Here is a 17,471-nt window from a genome sequence, read left to right as displayed (position 1 = left end):
TTCCTTTGGAGATATACCCAGTAATAGCATTGCTGGGTCCAGTGGTAGTTCTGTTTTTAGGTCTTTGAGGAATCGCCATACTTCTTTCCACAATGGTTGAACTAATTTATACTCCCATCAACAGCATATAAGTGTTCCTTTTTCTCTGAAACCTCTCCACAGCATCCCTTATTTTTTGACTTTTTAATAGTAGCCATTCTGGCCAGGCGCGGTGGCTCACGCCTGTAATCCCAGCACTTTGGGAGGCTGAGGTGGGAGGATCACCTGAAGTCAGGAGTTCAAGACCAGCCTGGCCAACATGGTAAAACCCCGTCTCTACTAAAAATACAAAAATTAGCTGGGCATGGTGGAAGGTGTCTGTAATCCCAGCTACTCAGGAGGCTGAAGCAGGAGAATTGTTTGAACCTGGGAGGTGGAGGTTGCAGTGAGCTGAGACCACACCATTGCACTCCAACCTGGGCAACAAGAGCAAAACTCCATTTAAAAAAAAAAAAAAAATAGCAAAGGCTTGGAGCCAATCCAAATGCCCATCAGTGATAGAGTGGATAAAGAAAATGTGGCACATATACACCATGGAATACTATGCAGCCATAAAAAAGGATGAGTTCATGTCCTTTGCAGGGACATGGATGAAGCTGGAAACCATCATTCTCAGCAACCTAACACAGGAACAGAAAACCAAACACCATGTGTTCTCACTCATAGGTGGGAGCTGAACAATGAGAACACATGGACACAGGGAGGGGAACATCACACACCAGGGCCTGTCGGGGGTAGGGGATTAGGGGAGGGATAGCATTGAGAGAAATAGCTAATGTAGATGACGAGTTGGTGGGCGCAGCAAACCACTATGGCATGTGTATACCTATGTAACAAACCTGCACTTTCAGGACATGTATCCCAGAACTTACTAAATAAATAAAGACTGAGAATGGGCAGGCACGGTGGCTTACGCCTGTAATCCCAGTACTTTGGGAGGCTGAGGTGGCCGGATCACCTGAGGTCAGGAGTTTGCGACTAGCCTGACCAACATGGAGAAACCCCACCTCTACTAAAAATACGAAAAAATTAGCCGGGCATGGTGGCGGGTGCCTGTAATCCCAGCTACTTGGGAGGCTGAGGCAGGAGAATCGCTTGAACCTGGGAGACAGAGGTTGCGGTGAGCCAAGATTGTGCCACTAGACTCCAGCCTGGACAACAAGAGGGAAACTCCATCTCAAAAAAAAAAAAGCAAGACTGAGAATATAGTTACTATATAGAGATGTTCATTTGGGGAGAAATTCAATAGAGTCTTGAATATTCTCATGATGTGCAGAGATTATTTTAAATCATAAATACATCTTATATCTTAAATATGTTTTGCTTTCTGTATATACTTGATATTTCTATGAAAATGTTTTATCCTAATATTTGCCAACAAGAGTCTTATATTTGTGTGACCTTTTGAAAGTTGAGTAATAACTGTAATGCTACTTTGCTTATTTTTCATAAAAGTGATTTTGTTTACTATATCTGAAAATGCATTTTTCATTTATTTTTTCTTATTCTTCTTATATGTATACATCAAGTGTGGCATTTGAGAATCTGTTGATAAAATTTACAAAAGTAGAATTACAATTTTATGTTCATGATGAGTGACTTAATAATATTCACCTGATTGTATCTCTTATTTTGTGTGCTTTTGTTAAACATATGTCGATTTATTTTGCCAACATTATTATATAGACAGAGAACTCCTTTTCTTTCAGGTTAGTTCATGCGATCCTGGTTCATGGAACATAAAGTGAGATTTTATGGGTGACAGGGAGAGAGATCAGGCTTGACTTGAGGGCACATGGGAAAAGAAGGGGGCTATCCTTTCACAAAGATTTAAATATCTCGTAAGAACTGTTTGCCAGTGCAATTATGAATATGTGTATTTGTGCCTAATTTTTATTTTTTAAAAGCTCAGGTGATTATAATTTTATCTGTAAAATGTTGAAAGTGTAGTCTGATTAAAATAGTATATATCTAAAAATTAAATAAATAATAGGCATTGTGGCTGGTTGTGAGATGGCATTGCATTGTGGTTTTGATTTGCATTTCTCTAGTGATCGGTGATGTTACTTTTTATTCCATATGCCTGTTGGCTGCATGTGTATCTTCTTTTGAAAAGTGTTTGCTCATGTCCTTTGCCCACTTTTTAATGGGCTCGTGTTTTTTTTCCTGTAAATTTGTTTAAGTTTCTCATAGAGCTGGATATTAGACCTTTGTCAGAGGCATAGTTTGCAAAAATTTTATCTCATTCTGTAAGTTGTCTGTTTACTCTGTTGATAGTTTCTTTTGCTCTGCAGAATCTGTTTAGTTTCTGCACAGTAAAAGTTAAATGTATTAGATCCCATTTGTCCATTTTTGCTTTTGCTGCAGTTGCTTTTGGCATCTTCATCATGAAATCTTGGCCCATTCCTATGTCCAGAATGGTATTGCGTAGGTTGTCTTCCAGGGTTTTTATAGAGGTTAAATGATACTTATTAGCCATATAGCAATCATTGTTGAAAATGGGTGATGAGTATATAGGGGTTCGTAATAGTACTCTCTATCTGTGCTTTGAGTTTAAATTTTTAAAATAAACTACATATATTCTTATATACGTAGTTTTAAAGTTATATTTAGTTCAAAACTACATGTAAAATTGATTTCTAATTAGGGACTTGTGGCTTACAAGGAGCAAGGCTTTCTAGAGTTACTTCTTGCTGACCACTGCAGCCCCCTAACCAGTTTATCAGCATAGTATTGGCAACTTGGTGACCTAGTTTATCACTTTTGGGAGGTTACTAATCTTCACCTAAACAGCCCTGATGCCATAATACATAATATTGCCACCAGAGCCATTGTTATGATAAGACACATGTGAGAAGTACTTATTTAAAATTTACAGCTGGTAACATGTTTATGTTGTAAATTCCTAATTTCCTAATCAATAAAACATTTATATTTTAAAAGAGCATCAAGCATAGCATTTTAAATATAGTATGTGTGTCTTACATATAGTAAATTCATTTCCTAAATGAACTAATTTTTATAAATGAAACGTAACTTGCAGGTATTTCTTATTTTGAGAAAACATCACATTTTCTTTCTTTGAAACATTTTTCTCTCTTTTTTAGGAAGCTGTTTTAGGTTATGTGAAAGAGATGTTTCCTCATCTCTAAGGCTTACCAGAAGCTCTGATTTGAAGATAATAAATGGATTTTGCATAAAACCACAGGAAAGTCCCAGAGCTCCATCCCGTAAGTTTTTATTTTTTCTATTTATGGAGTAGATAGCTCCCAAGGAGTAGGAAAACTTGGAATCAAAAGAACCCAAAAGAGAGAGGTTCCCATATCATACCCTCCCATGTAGAGAGAACACATTGTGTTTACATTGTGCATGTGCACATGACCAATATGAGCACAGTATGGGAGGCCTGAGGGAGGTCCATGTTCCTACATCATACAACATGGGAGGCCTGAGGGAGGCCCATGTTCCTACATCATACCTCCCATGTTTTACTCATATGCAGGCTCATGTCCTACATCACACTTCTCATGTTTTACTCACACGTAGGCCCATGTTCCTACAGCAGACCTCCCGTGTTGTACTCCTACTGGTCATGGGCACATGCACAGTGGTTTCTTCATTTTCACCATTTGTCATTTTCATCTTGCCTCTACGGTTGGACTGGAGCTTTCTCTTTTCTTTTTTTTTTTTTTTTTTTTTTTTTTTTTTTTTGAGACGGAGTCTCGCTCTGCCACCCAGGCTGGAGTGCAGTGGTCGGATCTCGGCTCACTGCAAGCTCTGCCTCCCGGGTTTACGCCATTCTCCTGCCTCAGCCTCCCGAGTAGCTGGGACTACAGGCGCCCGCCACCTCGCCCAGCTAGTTTTTTTTTTTTTGTATTTTTTAGTAGAGACGGGGTTTCACCGTGTTAGCCAGGATGGTCTCGATCTCCTGACCTCGTGATCCGCCTGTCTCGGCCTCCCAAAGTGCTGGGATTACAGGCTTGAGCCACCGTGCCCAGCCCAGACTGGAGCTTTCTCTAGGAGAATGGATGCACCAAAGTAAATAGTAGTCCAGAAATTATGTTTTAAAGAACTCCAAAGATGAACCAAATTAAGATACTATGTGTTAGGTAAAATATAAGTAGGACCTTCTCCTTATTACCCTTACTGGCTCTCCCTTTGCACTGATTTTTATCTCTAGTCCCGACTTATTAATGAAATGACTCAGATGGCATGTATTCCCTTCAGACTCAACAAATCTTTTAAGTAGTATTCATGCTCTTTGTTTCTTCAGCTGGGTCTTTTCCTGTCTTCTTTTAGTTACAATACTGCTCTTGTCTTAGTAATCCAAGTTTGATGTTCTCGTGACTCCTTCCTCTTTGTCTTAAGCAGTCTCCACATGCTTTCAGTCATCCTCAGACTGACTTCATCTCTCTTCCCACTGCTGCAACTCTGGTTCAGACTATATCCCCTCACCCTTGTATTACAGTCTCCCATTTAGACTTTTTGCCCACTCTACCCTGTCCCCCTTTTCTCTCTCCATCCATTGTACAGATAGTAAGCCTTCCTAAAACATTAGTTTCTTCCGTGTTTCAAAATGTACAGTAGTTCCCAATCAACTCTAAACCCCTTAGCCTGACATTCAAGCTCTGGTAAAATCTGATTGTACCTTACAAACTTTTTCTTAATCTACTGAAGTCAGACAAGCTCCTCACTGTTCCCTCCTTGTTCATCTTTACTTCATATTTTTGTTCTTGATGTTCTTTCAGTTTTCAGTGGATGAGGCTTATATTGGGAAATAATGCTTTTATTTTACCTCATGGGATTTTATAATCTTATTTGGAAAATGAAGCATCCTAAGAAATTCCATTCAAATAAAGCTCTAATTAACTTGAAGTTTCTCAGTGTTTCTGTTTAGTGACTAGTTAAAAAGCACTAATACCATTTTTCTGTTATTAAATTTGAGAGTTATAATCTCAAACACGTAAGATTTCTTGTTTGGTTTTTCTCATAGGCAGTTACAGCCACAGAGTGCCTTTACACAAACCTACGGATTGGCAGAAAAAGATGCTGATATGGTCAGGTCGCTTCAAAAAGGAAGATGAAATCCCAGAGACTGTCTCGTGAGTGCTGAATTTAGTATTACAAGCAGCTTTCATTTCTCACTAACGTAAGGGAAAAACAATGCCTCTGAGTTCCAACTGTTTAAAACTTTTCAACCAAATTTGTAAACAGTTTTCACTTTTCCAAATGTTTTATCTTTGGTAAATGCTTGGAATATAAACAATGCTAGAAAACCTGTCTCTTATCATTGGTATGTTACATAGTGACTAGTGAAGAACTGTCAGGTACTCTGAAGTCAATTGATTATTTGATTTCATCCCCCGGCTACAGAAGTGTGACTTTTTTAAAGTTTGTTTTTAATCTAGGTATATAAATTAAGTACCACTGACAATGACTATATTCCCCCAAATCCATTTAAGTACTCAACCTTAGACATAAAAGTATTTAATTGCAACACTCTGGAATTCAGGAAAGAGTGCTTCCTGTCACCAACTTCCTTAAACCTAAGGGAAGGGATCTTGGCTGGGATCTTGGAACTTTTTCAGAGTTTGTAGATAATGAGTGCAGTTTCCTCCAACCCAGTTTCTCAACTCCGTACTATTGCTATTTGGGGCTTGATGATGCTTTGTGGTGGGGGGGTGTCCTATTTGTTGGAAGATGTTTGGCAGCATCCCTGGCTTCTGCCCTCTCAATGCCCATAGCATTGCCTTAGCGCTGACAACCAGAAATGTCTCCAGACACTGCCAAATGTCCAAGGGGCACCAGGGGGGTGGGAATCTCCCCTGGTTGAGAACCAGTGCCCTAACCTCATGTTAAAGACCCTGACTGGCTGGCACCTTGGCTAAAAAGAGATTCTGAGAAATAGATGTCATCTCCTGTGAGGCATCATCCTATTCAGGGACAGGGACTTTGGACAAAGCTCCTGGAAGTTCCCTGTCAGCAAGAAACTATTCCTGGATCTTCTGGTCTCTGGTTTCAAGTCATGACTGAAAAAGATCTGAGCTCATTCAGGACTTCTTTCCCAGGGAAATATGTAGTATTTATTTTCTGTTTACAACAACTTTAATAGAGCTTTTCTGCTTCCGCCAGTCAAATTGATAGCACATTACTTTAACTAGAATTATTTCAGCAGGAAAGCCCTGGTTTTTCTTAGCTCAAGTCATGTATTCTTCTGGGTAATAAGAGAATACTGGAAATAACCATGACATCAGGTTCTTGCCTATGCCTTCATTCTTCCTATACCAACAGAAAATAAGCTGGTATTCACCCATGGCCATAAGAGATGCTGTATAGGCTTTGTTGTAGAACACCTTCCTCAGTCTGCCTAATAGTTGGTTCCAAGATCCCCTCAGGCCCAAAATACTGCCTCATGAATCACTCTGGAAGGGTCTTTTCTGGGCCTAGGCAGCCATTTATCCTTGTACTGGTAGTTCTGAACAGGCACTGCTTAACTTGCCCATTCCTGTTACTCCGTGTGGGATGGATTATTTTTCATGAGGATCATGGCACTTCAAATCCCATAAAATACCATCAACATGGGAAGTCAGTTTGTGGTTAGTGGAATCTCAGGTGCTCCTAACTGACCAATTTGACGGTCCTTAGCAGTTGTATTGAGTCCCTGCCAGCCTGCAGGCCCAGCTTAAATGCCTGGAGAACCCCATCCACATGCTGCTTCACAGGTACCAGCTCCTACATCACATTGTACATGCATTCATCTTCCTCCTTCCACCTGCAACATCCCAGATCCTTTGCCTCCTTCCAAGCATTTTTAAAGTAATCCTCTCCCCAATTTTAAAAGTAATATATATTAAATATCTCAGGGGAAAGAAAGCACTTCAATCCCATCATCTAGAGATAATCACTTCCTATTTACACATCTACTGAGAAGGCCAGAAGTTAATCTTGGGCCCCATAAGGGCTCCACATCCCCTGCCTTGAGGTTCTGCCAGACACCGAGGTAACAGAATCGTGACCACCAGGTGTGGCAATGCATGCCTATAGCCCTGGCTGCTCAGGAGGCTGAGGGAGGAGGATCGCTTGAGTCTAAGATTGTGAGTCCAGCCTGGGCAACATGGTGAGACCCCATCTCTTTAGATAAAGTAAATTAAAAATAGAACCATGTTGCAAAATCACCAAGGTAGATTGGCCTTCTCTTTAGAATCTTCTATGTTAAGCCTCTTAGGTTTCACACAAGAATGATGAACCAACCATCAACTTTTTTTTAAGGCACATGAGTTTGTATTCAGTGGATAGGTTAGAAAAGCTGCACTTTGGCACTTGCCAAAGACCACAATATCAAGTTCACTGTCACTCAATTTTAGCAAAACATTAGTTTAAAAACATAAATATTAAGGAGCATTGCTTAAAGGACCTTCCTCCTATTTTAGATATTCTCATATCTATTCCAGGTTCAAGACAGAGAGAAAAAAGCTGGGTATATGGAACACATTGGTTAACTTTCTCCAATGTTTGATCTTTCTGAATTGTGCTTTGTGTTGAAACATATGAAGCTTATTGTAGTATCTGTTGTCAAGATGTTTTCAGATGATGACTAGATCACATAATATCTTCTTAAGAACCTCAGGGAGAAATGGCTGCCTGTTTCACTTTTAGCATTTATAGGCTGGTTGGAAACCTGAGAGCTGAAATTGGGGTCCACCATAGCAAGTATAGATTAATATGCCTTGCCCATGTTTTTTTTTTTTTTTTGGCTTTGTTCGTGAGTTCACATTTTATTCTTACTTTTGTACTTAATTAAGTGTGTGCTATCTTGTATTTTATATATAAATGAGTTATTAAAAATGCCTCACCCTCCCCAAAGTCCTATGAGATCTCTAGGCCCTTTTTAAAGAGATCTCTAGGTCTCCCTATATATATTTATAGACACTACTATACTTTGAATTTATACACAGCTTTTTATCCTGCACAACTTCTGAAAGGGAAAAGTTAATAACTTTCTCTCATGATCTCATTGTATTACTAGGTTGGAGATGCTTGATGCTGCAAAGAACAAGATGCGCGTGAAGATCTGCTATCTCATGATTGCCCTGACAGTGATAGGATGCATCGCCATGATTATCGACGGCAAGAAGGTGAGAAGGGGTTTTTCTCTATCCAGTGTGTATGTTCTCCACCAAAAACCTAGAATAAATAAGGGATTGACCCTTGTATTTACCCTCTGAGAAGAGGAGGCTACTTTCTACATTACATGAGAAAAGATAAGCAAAAAAATAAGGCATATTGGGAACCAGCCTGGAATGTCATCCTTGGGGATAAATAGCAAATCCTAACTTTGGCCTAGTGAAGGAGGACTAAATTCATTTTGTGTAACGTAAATTTAAAAAGTGTTTCTGATGACAGATGTCATAATGTAAATTAAGAAATATGACACTGGCATATTTAATAACCCATTCCATATTTCCAGAGTGCTCTTGGTACCCAAGTGTATTTACCCTCACCATAACTGCCTTCATCATGGTGAGCTTTCCTAGCAGGGTTCTTTATTTGAAGCTCAGCCAGACAGGGCCATATGTCTAAGGACCATAGCTCCTAAGCAGTACATAGGAATGCAAGTCCGGAAATCTTTAGCACAGATTATGATAATAGCTATCACTAATTGAACACTCACTGCATTCCAGGTACTTTTCTAGCTGATACCTCGTCTGAACCTCACAAAAACACTAAGATAAGTATTATTAGGACCTCATTTGTAGATGAGGAAAACTATAGCTTAGAAAGCCTTAGTAACTTGCCCAAGGCCACACATGTCCCTAATGATGAGCCACAATGTGAACCTAGACCCAATTCAGGTAATAGGAAAATTGCTCCCATTTATTGAGTGCTTATTATGTAACAGGCACTGTTAAGCTCACTTAATCACCCCCATAACCCTAACAGGTAAATAGTTTTCCCAAACTCACATAGCTAACAAGTGGCAAGATAAAAATTTAGACCCAAGTTTGCAGGATACCAAACCTCATACTATACTATCTTGCTATTAAGCTATAGTTATTTTTATATTCAGCAGCTTTGGTCAAATTCTTCTTTTAATACCATGTATGATTCTGTATATCACAGCTTCCATGTGGAAAGAGATGTCTTACAACTACTTTAAGATACTAAAAATGTTCTACACACTCACTCTTAACTGACTTTCTTATCCTCAGTAATTCCAGAGTAAAAGGAAATGTACTTTTGGCTGTCTTCAGTCTTGTAGTTAAATGGAAATACTGACCATTTTAGGCTGACCTCATGGGAGTACAAAGGGGCAGATGTGCTGAGCTGGGCGAAGTTCTCTTGAAAACTCTGTTCTACCCCACTTCATTTTTTCTTGTCTCCCTCTTTGACCTCTCATGCGTAGTTCTCAGGTTAAAACCAGCAGAAACATATGGACAGGACTGTAAACTTCTAGGATCTGAGAAATTTGCATTGCTTTTGTATATTCGATTGTACTAGCTGAGTTTAAATACTCCAGAAGCAAATTATTCACCTGGAATCACTTCTAGCATCATCCAGGGCTATATGCTGTGTACTTCAGAGAGTTCTTCTCCTGTTCTTTACCATGAAATTGTAACATTTTAGTTTTATGGAATTTCCATTTCCATAAATGCTACTGGAATGGAGAACTTTTTAACTTAATGTGATTTGGAAGAGAAAAATTAGCCATTGTATATTTTGCTCTCACCATCAACTTTCCTTTCTCCTCCCCCTCCATATACCCAATTCTTTTACATATGAAATTACACAAATAGGAGGAAATATCAGCTTAGGGTACTAGTTTCACTTATTTGGTATAAAAGTTTTGAAACTGGCCTGTATGTAAGCTTCATAGAAATCTGACCATTTATATGGAGGGAAACGAGGGAAGAGGACGGTTGCCTCTCCCACTCAAAGGATGGAATTGTAGTACAGATACTCGTGGAAATCATCAATGGTAGTATTTTGGTAAAGTCTGGAATCTCCAAAGCTGAATGTTTTTGGTAAAAGAGAAGTAAGGAACTAGAAGGGTCTGAGTATGCAGATAAGTTGGGGAAGGAGAAAAGATAGCAACAAAGAAAAGTGAAAGAAGAAAAATGGGATAGAAATGGCAATGAGAAGGTATTTAGTATAAAAGAGAAGTGGGGTGGAATGAGGAGAAAGTATAAGAGAAAAGGAGAGGATAAAGATTGAAAGAAAGGGGCCAGAAGGGAAGAAAAAGGAGAGGTGTGGCACTTCTTACTTATGCTTGAATGGATGAGCTGCTGTTCTCGGAAGCGTACGAGGAAGTTGAAGCACATGGAGGAGACTGCCACGCCCAGTGTCCAGACAGCAGAGGACTCCATGCCTCTACTGCCCTGTTAACCTGCTGTCGTCAATGCAAGGTAAAGATACCCTCCCCTGACCAGCATACAAATCACCTGTTCAAATCTCTTTTGCTTTAGGCTGCCCAAAGAAACCAGACTTTAACACGCTTGAACTTAGAAAAGAAAGCTCGTCTGAGAGAGGAAGCAGCTATGAACGCCAAAACAGAATAGCAGAGGTATCTGTGTTGGCTGGATTTTGAAAATCCAGGAATTATGTTGCAACGAGCCTGTATTAAAAAGGATGTGGTATGAGGATCCATTTCATAAAGCATGGTGTGCCCAAACCTGTACCATTTCCGTATTTCTGCTGTAGAAGTAGAAATAAATTTTCTTAAATGATGACTGTGTTTTATTGTTTTGATCCAAGTAAAGTGTAGCCTGTCAGCCTTTTGGACAAAAATGAAACAATTTATTTCAACTTGAATACCAACTCTTCAGAGAAGCAGGTACCATATCTTACTTCTCTTCCCATTACCAAAGTAACCTCTCCACAGGCGAACTCATTTTGTAGAGATAAGGAAGGCCAGTTGAGTATATGGCCCAGGTGCAGCTTGGAGGGCCAGCCTTCTCAAATGCCTTGGTGTATTTGGTGGGGAGGCTGCTCCCTAATAGAGCAAGCCCTGAGAAGCAGCCAGACCACATTCTATAATCTTTGAACATGCTGCCAAATGGAGGCTTTTAGGAGAACAGTTTTTTAAACATCCTGACAAGGTCCAGCCAGGAATTTCTAAGGACTTAGAAATCCCAGCATCATGGAGTTGCTTGGGGTCAACACAAGTCACCCTCTTAGCTTCATGCCTTAGAATTCTCAACTGGCTGTTTTCCTACCACCTGAGAAGCTAAATTTCTCAATTACAAAAATCTCATGTATTATCATTGTTAGAAGTATTTGCACCTCATGTATATCTCATTTACAGTTTGACCTTGGGATATTGAGTTGTTTCATATTTAGGTATGAATACAGGTTTCTATTTTAAACATAGATTCTCACATGCTTCTTAATTATTCATGGATGACAAGTCATTACAATAGTCCCCTCTTATTCACGGCTTTGCTTTCTGTGGTTTCAGTTACCTGAGGTCTGAAAATATTAACTGGAAAATTCCTATAACAATGCATAAGTTTTAGATTGCATACCATTCAGTGTAGCATGATGAAATCTCTTGCCAATCCATTCCATCCACCTGCGATGTGAATCATCCCTCTGTCTGGTGTATTCACACCATATGTGCTAGCCGTCTCTTGTTATCAGATCAGCTATTGTGGAATCAGTGCTAGTGTTCAGGTAACTCTTATTTAATAATTGCCTCAAAGTGCATTGTGCTGTGCCGAATTTATAAAATAAACGGTATCATAGGTATGTATGTATACGAAAAACAGTATATGCAGGGTTGGGTACTATCCACAGTTTCAGGCATCTGGGGATATATTCCAAGACTTTAACAAGCTTGAACTTAGAAAAGAAAGCTTGTCTGAGAGAGGAAGCAGCTATGAAGGCCAAAACAGAGTAGCAGAGGTATCTGTGTTTGCTGGATTTTGAAAATCCAGGAATTATGTTGCAACGAGCCTGTATTAAAAAGGATATGGTATGAGGATCCATTTCATAAAGTATGGAATATATCCCCAGAGGGTAAGGGATGACTACTATATACAGCCATGCCAACATGCTGGTTCTCAGAGAATTATAAGAGAGATTAAAAATACATGCAGCTGTTTGGGCACTTTTTTCCCAAATAAAAATACCCAGTAAAATGTAACATACTACCTATAGCTTGATAATCTATCTGAGGATGTTTATGATGTCTGTCCATATACTTTATTTTAATTTGGCCTTAGCTTCTTTGTAGATATCAAGTTATCACTTGCAAGTTTATTATCAAAAAGCATAGTTTCTTGTACATTTTAGAAAATTAGTTTCTCTTATTTTGAGACACCTACACCAATGTTTTAAATATGGATAAATTTTAATGCGGAACTTCTTTTAAAAATAAGTAATCCTCTTCTTTTTAGAGCAATACAACAAAAATGTGTTGTATCTTGGAGATTTACATTATGAACGTAGTAACATTGATGAGCTTTAGTTTAATGAAACCCTTTTTTTTTTTTTTTTTTGAGACAGTCTTGCTCTGTCACCCAGGCTAGAGTGCAGGGCATGATCTCAGCTCATTGCAACCTCTGTCTCTCGGGTTCAAGCGATTCTTGTGCCTCAGCCTCCTCAGTAGCTGGCATTAGAGGTGTGCACCACCGCATCCAGCTAATTTTTGTATTTTTCATAGAGACGGGGATCTCACCATGTTGGCCAGGCTGGTCTCAAACTCAGACCTCAGGTGATCCGCCTCCCTCAGCCTCCCAAAGTGCTGGGATTACAGGCATGAGCCGTGGTGCCTGGCCAAACGTTCTTATTACAAATATTTCATTAAACTAAAGCTCACAACTGTTACTATGCATCAGGAATTTACACAGTCATTTCTCCTTTGTGTCATTCTCCTATTTGATAATGTATAGTGACTATCTCTTTATGGGTTATATACCAGTTTCTTGGCCAGAATTCAAGATCTGCCCCTAACTAACCCTACTTCTCCCAATACCCTCACATACCAGCCTTATAGCACTCATCCCCTACTAGTAACTCTGATATCTCATATTCCTCAGAATGTATCAAGCAAACAAAATTTAATGAGCACTACTATAAGGTACCATAAACTACAAAAGAGGACAGTTTTGCCCTTGTTGCTTTCAGTTAAATTATTGTACTACTTTTTGCTTAATTTCTAGATTTTTTTTGCATGTTTATCATGTCTCCATAGGTAAAGTGGGCAGAAATATTTTTCTACTTTGTATTTCCTGTAAGTGCTATTTGAATAAAGTTAATATATGAGGTTACGGTTACTTTTTAATCATCACGATAGTTTTGGGAATTTATTACTAAAATTTATTAAAGCAGGCAAGGAATGAAGTTGTATCCTTCACTGTCATTCAAACATTACTTGAGTCCCTTTACTATACAAAAAAGCCAAAGAATACAATACAGAGACATACTTCCTGATTCCACAGAATTCATAATCTGGAAACACAGCCCATGAAAGCATTTCAATACAAACTGGTAAATAATAGGGACAGGAAAACCTAACTCAGCTGTCAGCTGTGATTACAGGCAGGCAGGCAGTGGATGGGTCCATCAGTGATTTCTTTCTTTTTTTGAGTCTCCCTCTGTCGCCCAGGTTGAAGTGCAATGGTGCTATCTCGGCTCACTGCAACTTCCGCCTCCCTGCAAGCTCCGTCTCCCGGGTTCAGGCCGTTCTCCTGCCTCAGCCTCCCGAGTAGCTGGGACTACAGGCACCTGCAACCATGCCCGGCTAATTTTTTGTATTTTTTAGTAGAGACGGGGTTTCACCGTGTTAGCCAGGACGGTCTTGATCTCCTGACCTCGTGATCCGCCCACTTCGGCCTCCCAAAGTTCTGGGATTACAGGCATGAGCCACCGCGCCCGGCCCCATCAGTGATTTCTGAACTGAGTTTGAAGCATGGGCAGGAATTAGTAGATCAGACACATAACCAAGAAGAGCAGTCTTCATCAGACGTTTAGCTTGCCTGAAAATCACAAGCACAATCTAAAAAGGTAGTGAAAGGTCCTTCAGAAACACCATTTATAATGTTGTTCTGGTTTTTTTCTTGAAAAAAACTAAATTTTTAGACTCTTAGAATGAACCTAACCTTGGCGTGTTTTTCTGGTTTTTATTCTATGGACCATTTCATATCTCATCACACAGGATATTACCAAAAGTGTGCAGGTAGCATCTGGCATGTCTTTCCAATCCTCCACCACCATCCCAAGCTTATGCACTTGTTCATCTGATCTCCCAAACCAGAAACCCTGGAATTATTCCAAATTGCCTTGCTCCCCTCTTTTAATCAATCATCCTGTCCTGTCAATTTCTAAATATTTCTCAAATACACTGATCCTCTAGGATAGTCACTGAGAGGAATGGGAAATTGTCCAGTGATAGACAAATGAAATTAATAATAGGCCTCAAGATTAGAAGTCAGTTTTTAAAGAAGACATACAAGTGGCCAACAAACACACACAAAATATGCTCAACATCATTAATCATCAGAGGAATGCAAAATATAACCACAATAAGATACTCTCTTAAACCAGTTAGAATGGCTATTATTAAAAAGTCAAAAAATGGCTGGGTACAGTGGCTCATGTCTGTAATCCCAGCACTTTGGGAGGCCGAGGCAGGTGCATCAAATGAGGCCAGGAGTTCGAGATCAGCCTCGAACATGGTGAAACCCTGTCTCTACTAAAAATACAAACATTAGCCAGGCATGGTGGCACACCTCTAATCCTAGCTACTTGGGAGGTTGAGACATGAGAATTGCTTGAACCCAGGAGGCAGAGGTTGCAGTGAGCCAAGATTGTGCCACTGCACTCCAGGCTGGGCAACAGAGTGAGACTCTGTCTCAAAAAGTCACAGCAAGGATGCAGAGTAAAGGCAGAGCTTATACACTTGGGAGGAATGTACATTTGTACAACCTCTATAGAAAACAGTATGGAGATTTTCAACTAAAATAAAACTACCATTCGATCCAGCAATCCCATTAGTAGGTATCTACCCAAAGGAAATTATATTTAAAAATCACTGGCACTCATAGGTTTATTGCAGCACTATTCGTAATAGCAAAGTTATGGAACGACCCTAAGTGTCCATCAAGAGATGACTGGATAAAGAAAATGTGGTGTGTATACTTATATACATACACACACGCACATACACACCACGGAATACTACTTAACCATAAAAAAAGAATGAAATGTTGTCTTTTGCAACAACATGGACGCACCTGGAGGCCATTAAGTGAAATAATAATAAAGTCAAAAATCACATGTTTTCATAAGTGGGAGATAAACAATATGTACACATGGACATGGAGAGCAGAATCATAAGACACTAGAGCCTTCAAAGGTGGGAGGGGAGTGAGAGATGGGAAAGTATTTACTGGGTACAATGTATACTATTTGGGTGAGGGTATACTAAGCCCAGATTTCACCACTATGCAATATATCCCTGTAAAAAATGTTTCATGGATATAAATCCATAAAGATTACAAAACGTTTCTCAAAAAAGATTGGTAGTCAGAAGCTCTGAGTTCTAGATGTGCTTTTTCAACTATCTCATTTTGTAAATGTAGTATATGAATCTCAAAATTTAACAATCGATAATTTTTAAAATACAAAACTGCCAAAATTAAAACAAACCATCTTTTTAAATATCTAAGTTTTTTGGCCAACTTGGCTCTACTACTTGATTTCCAAAAGGATTAGTGGTTACTTATCCACAGTTTAATTGTTTTGTCATTTTCTAACGCTGCTGATGCGATGAGGTTTTCTGTAGGATGACAAGCTGCTGAGATCACGACATCTGTATGGCCTTGTAATTTCTGTACAATCTCTTTAGTCTGAAGGTTCCAAATGTAAACCAGGTTATCCTCGGAACCAGACACAATCCACTTTCCACCAGTAACTGAAAAATTGGCAAATATGCAATATTTCTCATTCTTATGACCGGTGTATGTTTTCAGACACCTGCCTCTGCTATAATCCCATAGTTTAAGAGTGTTGTCCAAAGTTGCAGTGAGAATATATTTACCATTTGGAGAAAATCTTACAAAAGAGATAGGAGGGTTATCATCATCAACGAGCGTTTTTAAACACTGACCTGATGCAGCATCCCAGATTCTACAGAGGCCATCATAGCTACCTGACACTATCAAGGACCCACTACAATTAAAATGAACAGCAGAAACTGGATCAGAATGAGCAGACAAAGTCTTGAGACACTTTCCTGTTTTCACCTCCCATATTTTCACAGTCTCATCAAAAGATCCTGAGATTATAAGGTTGGATGGCGGATTGAAGTTACAACAAAATACATAATTACTGTGCCCCTTCAGTGTTTTCAAACATTTTCCAGATCTCACATCCCATAATTTTAGAGTTTTATCATCTGAGGCAGAAACAAGACGACTGGAATCGGATGACCAGGCAACATCCGATATTTCCAAATTATGACCATAGAGTGTTTTCTCATATTTTCCATCATATGCTCCCCAAATTATGATTAGCCTATCAGCAGAAGAACTTGCTAGCCATTCTCCATTAGGACTAAACTTAACTGATGACACTGCTTCCGTGTGTCCCACGAGAGTACATCTGAGAGCATAGTTTGGGTTTTTAGGCACTTCCTTGCTCTGACTGGCCGATGAGGAGAGGGCCAACTGTGCTCTGGCGTCTCCTGACTCCTTTGTTGCCATGGCTCTGAAGCTCCAAGTTAGCAGGTGTGCTAGACGTCCAGCCCTGAACAAGGCAGTCCAGTACTTTGGCTTTCTGTCCAACAAAATGAAGATAAACGCACTGGATTTAAAAAGTACGGTTCTGAAAGCTTAAAGTTTCTGGACAGTCTTTCAACTGTGAGATATACGGAATCAGCAGCACGGCTTGGACTTCAGTTTTTCATCGTTTTGTTAAGTACTTGAGAAATACTGTTAGAAGGATCCTGTGCGCTGTCAGCAAGTAGGACACAAATGTTCGGCATTCTGTTAACATGTAAAGCCTTCAAAGCAGGGGTGACGCGAGGGGCTCTCTCTACAGAAAGTATTCTTTCACTACCGCCCCCCTCCCCAGGTCGAAATGTTTCAGAATGCTGAGCAACCCTACCAGTCAGACTAGGTAATTGAAGATGAATGAACCGCCGCTTTTAGCGGATTTCAGAAGCTAAAAGCCTACGAAGCCACCGAAAGTGGAAATTCTGACCCGCCGGCTACTTTTTCCAGCACGTACCAGCAGGTGCGCACTGCCGCGTCAATAGCCAACAAAGCCGGAAAAGCAGCCTGGCGCATGTGCAAAGGAAGTCCCTCCTACCACTACCGCGCCAAGATGACCAATGGGAGACGGCCATCTGCGCCTGCGCAAAAAAGTTGCAGAGTTCATTTCCGGTCCTTTTCGCCCCGCCCTTCAAATGCGAAAGCGACTGCCCTGTTGGG

The 17,471-nt window shown here is 39.9% G+C and overlaps 2 protein-coding genes across 5 annotated transcripts in view; one reads left to right on the top strand and one right to left on the bottom strand.

The window, feature by feature from the left end:
* FAM162A (family with sequence similarity 162 member A) overlaps positions 1-13,302 on the top strand; it is a 28,676-nt gene extending 15,374 nt beyond the window's left edge. For all 4 annotated transcript variants that reach the window (XM_015446356.4, XM_005547992.5, XM_005547993.5 and 1 more), the window contains 4 exons: positions 3,147-3,269; positions 5,033-5,141; positions 8,066-8,174; positions 10,503-13,302. In XM_015446356.4, coding sequence (XP_015301842.2) covers positions 3,147-3,269; positions 5,033-5,141; positions 8,066-8,174; positions 10,503-10,595 — 434 coding nt within the window. In that variant the 3' untranslated portion in view covers positions 10,596-13,302. The remainder of the gene's footprint in view (positions 1-3,146; positions 3,270-5,032; positions 5,142-8,065; positions 8,175-10,502) is intronic.
* A 31-nt stretch (positions 13,303-13,333) lies between these two features.
* On the bottom strand, positions 13,334-17,307 carry WDR5B (WD repeat domain 5B). Its single transcript, XM_005547986.4, has one exon. It carries the CDS (start codon positions 16,740-16,742, stop codon positions 15,750-15,752), a length of 993 nt encoding a protein of 330 aa, XP_005548043.3. The 5' UTR covers positions 16,743-17,307; the 3' UTR covers positions 13,334-15,749.
* Positions 17,308-17,471: the final 164 nt, after the last annotated feature.

The sequence above is a fragment of the Macaca fascicularis genome, chromosome 2 (assembly GCF_037993035.2).
Source record: "Macaca fascicularis isolate 582-1 chromosome 2, T2T-MFA8v1.1".
In the NCBI taxonomy this organism is placed as follows: Eukaryota; Metazoa; Chordata; class Mammalia; order Primates; family Cercopithecidae; genus Macaca; species Macaca fascicularis.
Note: the sequence above shows the minus strand (reverse complement) of the source record. Positions and strands in the feature narration are given on the sequence as shown.

Bases quoted from the DNA above. Each gene is read 5' to 3' on its own strand.
- WDR5B (XM_005547986.4), bottom strand. From the start codon at position 16,742: ATGGCAACAAAGGAGTCAGGAGACGCCAGAGCACAGTTGGCCCTCTCC.